The 8,159-nt window shown below is 40.4% G+C and overlaps 1 protein-coding gene across 1 annotated transcript; it reads left to right on the plus strand.

Annotated features, from left to right (window-relative positions):
• The first annotated feature begins 5,209 nt into the window (after positions 1–5,209).
• Positions 5,210–7,757, plus strand: LOC137791697 (fish-egg lectin-like). The gene is made up of 5 exons (XM_068586821.1): positions 5,210–5,339; positions 5,468–5,701; positions 5,961–6,181; positions 6,311–6,435; positions 7,286–7,757. The coding sequence occupies exons 1-5, from the start codon at positions 5,285–5,287 to the stop codon at positions 7,422–7,424; spliced, it is 774 nt and encodes a 257-aa protein (XP_068442922.1). The 5' UTR covers positions 5,210–5,284; the 3' UTR covers positions 7,425–7,757.
• The last annotated feature ends 402 nt before the right edge of the window (positions 7,758–8,159 follow it).

The raw sequence follows: 8,159 nt of genomic DNA on the forward strand, positions 1-8,159 counted from the left end.
GAACCCAGTGGTGGAAACCGGTGGTGAGGGAAGCCGTCAAGCTGAAGAAGGAGGCCCAGGGGGTCTCCTGAAGCAGCTGACAGGTACCGGCAGTCCAGGAAGGCTGCGGTGATCACGTATCCATGGGAGGAGTTTGGGTAAGGCCATGGAGAAGGAATTCCGGTTGGCCTCAAGGAGATTCTGGCAAATACTACAGCTCAGAAAGGCAAAGGCAGAAAGAACTGCTGACCCGGACGGTGGATATCGGCGGGCAGTGGGAATGGCACTTTGAGAGGAACTCCTAAACCCGGCCAACATGTGCCCTGGTGAGGGGGCAGTGCCTGAAGATTTGGGGGTGGTTGCACCCTTATCCCTGGCAAAAAGCTCCTTGGTGGCAAGGAGCAGGGGGTGGATGAGATCTGCCCTGTAATGCTAAAAGGCACTGGACATTGTTGAGCTATTTTGGCTGGCCTCTTCAATGGTGCATATCCCTCATCTTCAAGAAGGGGGTGTGTACTCGAACTATCAGGGTATCACACTACTCTGCCTCTCTGGGAAAGCTCATGCAAAGGTGCTGGAAAGGAGGCTCCGACCGTTTGTCGAACCTCAGATTCAAAACGAGCAGTGCAGATTTCTCACTGCTCCTCCGAACCTCGTATCAGATCCTCGCTTTCTGTAAATATAAGTAAGTAATGGGTATAAAAGTGGAGTGCAATGGATATGTAGACAGTATATGTACAGTATATTAGACAGTATAAGCAGTGGATATGAAATACAGATATTTTACACACAATACACTATTATGTTTAGATACTAAACTGCATTTTGTTCACCTAGTACTTGTACTCGGTACAATGACAACATTTTTTTAATCTGATCTGAATCTGAATACAAAGACCATTTGTAGACCATTTATTGAGACCGAGTCATGGCCTTAACATAGGAACGAAAATGGAGCAGAAACGCTCTCAGAATAGTATGGGTCTTGGTGGGGGGTGGGGATTGTGATGAGGAAATTGGAAATCATTTGTGCTATGAGCGAACTACTCCCTACGCGCCTGAACAATGTGTACTCATTAACCTTCAGCATGTTATTGTTTCATCTAAGTGATGGCGTGGCAAATTAATTTATCATTTGTTTTGATAAAATGCAATAATCTGCAAAGTAATGTAGAATTGTAATAATTTACTCTGACTCACCACTTGCTATTCAAATAAATGTTAGTTCAAATAACGATGCTTGGAAGGATGTAAACGATGAGGAGCAGCGAGCCTCATGACAACATGTATTTGTGACATAGCAGAAAGCCATATTTAGTTTTTATGACTTAGAAGTGTTGCAGGTATGCATGAATGTGAATAAAAATGGAACCCACAATATCACTCAAAATGAAAGCCAAAGATAAACACCGTACTCGGTACGCACCGGTACTGAATAACAACTCCTTTTCAGGGAGGCGTCTGCCTCAGCTGCACTGGAGGACAGAGCGATAACGCCAAGTGCCGGAAGCGGGAGCAGCTAGAGCACCAACTTTAAACCAACGAGAGGCGAATACGCCCAATGCACTGAACTATAATATCAAATGTAATACTTAGTTTGGGGCCCATAAGTTGAACGCGTAGACAATTAACTATCAACAGTCAGCTGTGACTTACGCTCCCTCAGCTGATAACTATGCTTTGTATCACCACTGAAATTTTTATTAAATCTGTTTCATTATAACTTACTGAATCTGGAAATTTTCTTTGAGTCAACCCAAAGATTTTTGGACACAACAGTAACTAGTAATTATATCAAATAAATGTAGTGAAAGTAAAAAAGTACAATATTAGCTTCTAAAATGTGTTGGAGTAGAGGTATGAAGTAGTTTAAAATGGATAAACTCAAGTAAAGAGTTCCTCACAGTACAGTGCTTGAGTTGCATTCCACCACTGGTCCTTAATAGCTAAGGTGAGATGTACACTTTAGTTCTTCCTAAAACAGACCTGATATCGTGTCTTTACTGCTCCTTTGGTGCATTTGTGTCTAATGCTTCAACAATATCGCCCATGATTCAGATCACACTCTGATTATATTGTCACGCAACCTCTCATCGGCTTGTTGTGAGACGCATACTGTCAATAAGGTTGCTGTGGTTGCTGTGGAAAGGTTATGGTGGATGGTTGGGTGCACCCTAGTACTGGTTTTAAACTATGTTATTAATCAATGGTTCACATGACTCTCTGGTCGTTTTCTATATCCAAAATCCACATTGCAGATTTCAGGCTCTTTTTTGACGCATATAAAGTTCCCTCTCAGATGTTTATGCAGGCTTTGGGTGAATGTGGCAACTCTCTCAAACAAACTTTAACAGCAGACACAAACAACTTGTTTCAATGCAGGATCAATTCTTTTGTTATAAAACCATGATTTATATAACCTTAGTTATGGCCAAATTAGTTAATCCCATCCATCCATCCATTATCTGAACCGCTTATCCTCATTAGGGTCGCTGGAGCCGATCCCAGCCATCAATGGGCGAAGGCAGAGTACACCCTGGACAAGTCCCAGTCCATCACAGGGCAGACATATAGACAGACAACCATTCACACCTACGGGCAATTTAGAGTCCAATTAACCAATGCAGCATGTCTTTGGACCGTGAGAGGAAGCTGGAGAACATGCAAACTCCACACAGAGAGACCTGCCAGACCAGTATCCGAACCCCGCCCCGCCCAGACCGGGAACCGAACCACAGAGCCTCTTGCTCTTTGGCGTCAGTGCTAGCCACTACACAATATACTACACCACCGTGCAGCCCTCTGAGATGTTTATAGCAAGCTTTGGGTGAATGGGGCAACTCTCTCAAACAAACTTTAACAGCAGACACAAACAACTTGTTTCAATGCAGGAATCAGAAGACTATAGATAGAGCTTCATCAATTCTTTTGTTATAAAACCGTGATTTATATAACCTTAGTTATGGCCAAATTGGTTAATCCCGACATCCATAAATGTAATGTTAATAGTTTATATAATAAATAGCGTTATTTTCCATTCATTTACTGATACAATACCGCCACGGAAAATATTAAGATACAAGATATTAAGATCTTAAACTGGCTATTGGGTTGCCCAACAGAGTTAGGTTTACATTTTCACAAACAAACCATACATTTGCTGTTACATGCAATGAAGTCGAATACATCCAGCATGCAAACAAACTTAACCAAGTGCCAACTACAATGAAGTATAACCTCTAATTTTTTTAAATGTCTGAATTAATTTATTAAGGACAATCCAAAACACATTGTAAGAGGTTACATTCAAGTAATAAAGATATGATGCATATAGGATTTCTAGCCAAGGCAAAGTTGCAACCTCCGTCACTTTTTAGCTTAAAAAGATTGTGGCTTATGTTGGTAGGAGGAAAAGTGAAGCAGGACTGACGGTTTCTGTTCAGAGGGAGCGTTGGTCAGTCAATATGAAACGTTACACAGTGAACTGCAGTTTAGCTGCAACAGGATATGCAAATGTTCACAGTTTGTAAAGTTACCTGCTGCTAAAGTAGACAATTGCTAATTAATTAGTTGCACTGCCCAAATAATTAGTGGTAATGAGTCTGTTCGAGTATCATTTCCTTGCTACTGTCCGTAAATGTCAATTGTCAATGTCATTGTTCTTGGGCACTGCCCTTTACAAAGAATCTCGTTGAACCAGAACTCAATGTCTGGTATACGGGAAGTTTATGATCCAAAACACAGTCACACTGGGCTCTGCTTCTTGACAGTATATTCTGATTAACTTTCCAAAGTGGAAAGGTTGTGTAGGCTATGTATTTTTGTTGAGTCTTTCAACTTCAGTGAAAGTTCTTGTGATCCAGCTTGGGTCAAAGACTCTGATAAACGAGCGAGAAATGCAGCCAAGTGCCAGTTGGTTCTAATCTGCAAAAATATGTTTAATCTAAGAAAGCATCCTGGAGGATTGATGACATTACACCTGATGCCTCATCAGCTCAACAGCTTGTACAAAGTGAGGCTGTTGGTTGTAACTCTGCTGTTTGGGTTCAAGGGAGAATAAATTGGAGGCCAGACACAGCAGACAAAAGGACACAGGATATTCTTTGTAGAACCTGGAAGTCATACAATACCTTCGCTTTTGCACAGCAGTTTGATCCGGATCAGCGTGTCATGGTTGTTTGTTTGGTATTTAAATGTTACTGGATGTCCATCTAAACAAGAGGTCTGAAGTGAATGTTTTTACAGGAGTAGTTTGACATTTTGTAAAATATACTTATTCAGTTTCTTGCTGAGGATAAGAAGACTGACCCTTCTCTTAAGTCTGCATGGAAAATCCTGATCGTAGCTGGAGCTAGCTGCCGGTTAGCTCAATTTAGCCTAAAGACTGTAAACAAGAAGAAACAGCTAGACCAGCTCTTTCCAAAAGTAACAAACTCCGCCTGTCCATACCCCTAAATTAACTTATTTTCCAGATGTCTAACATGCTATTCAGCGAACTATGGAGGTGCTGGAGGTTGGATTTAATTACATTTGGAAAGAGCCAGGCTAGCTGCTTCAGTCTTTATGCTAAACTAAGTTAAGCTAACCAGCTGCTGATTGTAGCCCTTTTCTCTTTTGTGTGTGTGTGTGTGTACGTTTTCACTGTTTTTAATCTGTTTGAGGCCCAAATAAACTCAAAATAAAAGATGTTACAATTCATGTAATCTCATTAATCATCTCATGAACTCCCATATTTTCCTTCTGCCGCTTTGTGGGGGAACATAGTCCTATAGTAGCCTATGTTGTGAACCACTGAACTAAACTACCTAACCTTATGTCAAGTAGTTAAAACTAGCTCCTGCTCAAAAGACTACAACTGCATTAAATATAACAGTCAAAGGGGCCATTTTTCTGGAGAACCTTTGAATACATGAAGTACATTAAGCACAAGTGAATACATTCGTGAATTCACTTTGAAGGATTTTGAATGCAGGACCTTTGATCTTCTCAGCAGTTCATGTTCTAACCAGCAATAAAAAACAAATCAGGGTGTGCTTTCCTTTTCAGAAATATACACCCTTTTTTTTCAATTTTTATTTTCGTCAGTGCTCTAGGTTGTCAAACAAGGTGCATATTTGAAATGAATAATATAATTGGATGAACATTTCCTTCCCCGAACATCTTGCAGAACCAGCTCTGGCGGTTCAGCTACATGGTTTTGACCCAAGAATCTAAAAGTATAAAAGCCAGAGGAACTAGAAGGGATGTAGGACGCCAACTCCACACAGAGGTGCACGGACCAAAGACTCACAAACACTGAGACAACATGAAAGGTGTCGTAGCCTTCTTGCTGGTGCTGTGTTACCTGGCCTCCAGTGATGGTAAGTCACCACCGGATTATATTTTAACACAATTTATCATTGAAACGATTGAAGGTGAAATTAGATGTGTTTTTCTTTTAACTGATATGTTTTTCCCGCTTACAACAATGATCATTTTGTCTTCACAGCCTGGACCTGCAAAGTGGGTCCACGCCTGAATTATGCTCAGCAGATTGATGCCGGGAATGGGCTCGTGGTCGCAAGAGACAGATACTATCCGTATTTCCTGGTTGGAGCGTCTTGGTACAGACTGAGCACTATCAGAACCAAGCACGTCTCAGTGGGAGGTGCAGGACTCTGGGCAGTTGACACCAGTAGCAGGGTCCACAAATACGTAGCTGGCTACTTTAAACAAGCCTCTGGTAACTATTATTATTATTATTAGGAATATTATCACCATTGCTAATATTGTTAATGTTACTTCCACTTCACAATAGTCTTTTCCTGATAATCATCATTACTGGTTTTGTTTTGTGTACTGTATATTATAGTACCGGTGCAGTACAGCACTCCTACTATGTAGAAGATCCCCAAGTGACAGATTTCCTTGTGCAATACATGATTTCCACATTTACAGGAGCATCAAACTGTTTGCTGACTAACCTTGCTGCTCGTCTTCAGGTCTGTCTATGCATCAGGTGGACGCGGGAGGTGATGATCAGCTTGTGGGCGCTAGTACCAAATGGTTTGGCCAATGCCTGAGAAGCTCAGTGGCTTGTGCCTACAGAGGAGTGGGTTCCCTGTCATGGACTAACCTGGGGAGGAGGTTGAAGTACTACAGCTGCAGCGTAAACAAGGGATGCTGGGGAATCGACACTAGCAACCGTGTCTACTACGCGCAGGTTGGCCTCCGTAGAGCTTATGAAAGCTCACATCTTTTAACTGTTGATGTTGGAGTTACTGTTACAACATGTGAAGTATACCACACTCATTGATCAAGACAAACACTCTGTGTATTCTTCTTATTACAGAGCGTGAACGCAGACAGCTGCAAAACCTCTGGCTGGAGATTAATTAATGGCAGTATGGTAATGGTTGAAGTTGATTCTAAAGGAAGGGTTTTTGGAGTAACCACTCGAGGCACGGTCTATGAAAGGTAAGCAAGTACTCACAGTCTGGCACTCACAATAGAGGATGATTTTTATTATGTTTGTAGATACAAAAAAGTTGCAACCTGAAGCATCCACAACTTTCTAGTATGATAATCTATATATATATATAGATAGATATATATATATATATATCTATATATATATATATATATATCTATATATATATATATATAGATATATATATAGATATATATATATATGTAGCAAGAACAGTGACAGCAGTACACCTAATAAAAATATAGTTGTCATTCTTATCATGTCAGTTATATTTTAAGAATATATCTTGCATGCAGTGGGTGACTGTGGCTTAGTGGTGAGCAGGGTCGTCTGCTCTGATTGAAGATTGTCCTTCAATTAGAGGATCGGTGGTTTGATCCCCGGCTCTGCCAGCCCATATCCATGTGTCCTTGAGCAAGTCACTTAACCTTAAATTGGTCCCGTAGCTACGCCTACGGTGTATGAATGTTAGAGTATCCTGATGTGGCACCTTGCATGACAGCTCCTCTCATCAATGTGTGAATGATGTTATGTAGTGTTAAAGTGCTTTGAGTGTTCAGAAGACTAGAAAAGCCTGATACACGTATGGGTCCATTTACCATGCATGTGCAGTAACATGATGTTTAAATGAAGTTTGGCATGTTGATAAGGTGTGATTGTAAAAGTATGGCTTCTAAGTACAGCACTTAGAGTTTATTTATGAGTGTAAATGTGTACATACACATCATCAGTCAAGGAAAAAGCTTAAATAATCTCAAATTCAAACCTTCAATCGTGTCTGCTGATGGATCTGATATTTATATTTTTATGACATTTCTCCAACTTCTTCCAAAACAGAATTGGCATTACCAGCAGCAAACCATATGGCACAAGCTGGCGCGTGATCCCAATGTGCATGGCAATCAAACACGTGTCCTTCGACCTCGGCAAACTTTGGGCCGTTACCACCTCTGGTTTGGTCCTGACATGCGTGTGAAACACTCAGTGGGCTGCAATCTCCAATCTAGGGACAGGAATCTCCTTGAGTTGTCTTCATCCCTCAATTCTATCCTTTCTTCAAACTACTCAGACTCACAAACACATGAGCAGCGTTTAGTTTTCTCTCAATGTTAAAGCTGTTCATGCATCTCTGTGTTATTGGGCTATTCTTTTTCTGGCAACAGTGAAAATGAAGGTGTCAAAAGACAAAATTGATTCTTTGAAGCAATGTGAACCTTTCTTAAATGATTCAGCATCAATGCACAAAACTCATTAATCAGACTCTAAAATTGTGTTTTATGAAAAAAATATTTTATTACATGAGGGAAAATTAATTTTTAATTCAAACTTATTGGAATATGAAACATATATAGAAAATGAAAATAAGAAATTAACAATGTAAGAGTAACCTAATGTCTCTTTTTAGAATATCAGACATGTATAACCTCCACTTGCACGTTGTCGTACTTTCTATGATTTTCTGTTTAATAAATGATAAGTGAAGCAATTTCATCTGACTTGTTTTCATTCTGCACCCAACATGTTCATGCTGGTGTGACTGTGTGGCCTACGATGCACAATGTGTTGTTTACTATTTCTATCCTGCATAATAGTCATACCACTTCTGTTGATGACCATACGTGAATTGTTGTGTCGACTTGAAAAATATTATTTATGTTGATCAAATCTTTTGCCCCAGACATGAATGGCATGGCGGTTTAATGATCTTGTA

This window comes from Clinocottus analis, unplaced genomic scaffold (assembly GCF_023055335.1).
Source record: "Clinocottus analis isolate CAN_PGR_092001 unplaced genomic scaffold, fCliAna1.0.p SCAF_20, whole genome shotgun sequence".
Classification (NCBI taxonomy): Eukaryota; Metazoa; Chordata; class Actinopteri; order Perciformes; family Cottidae; genus Clinocottus; species Clinocottus analis.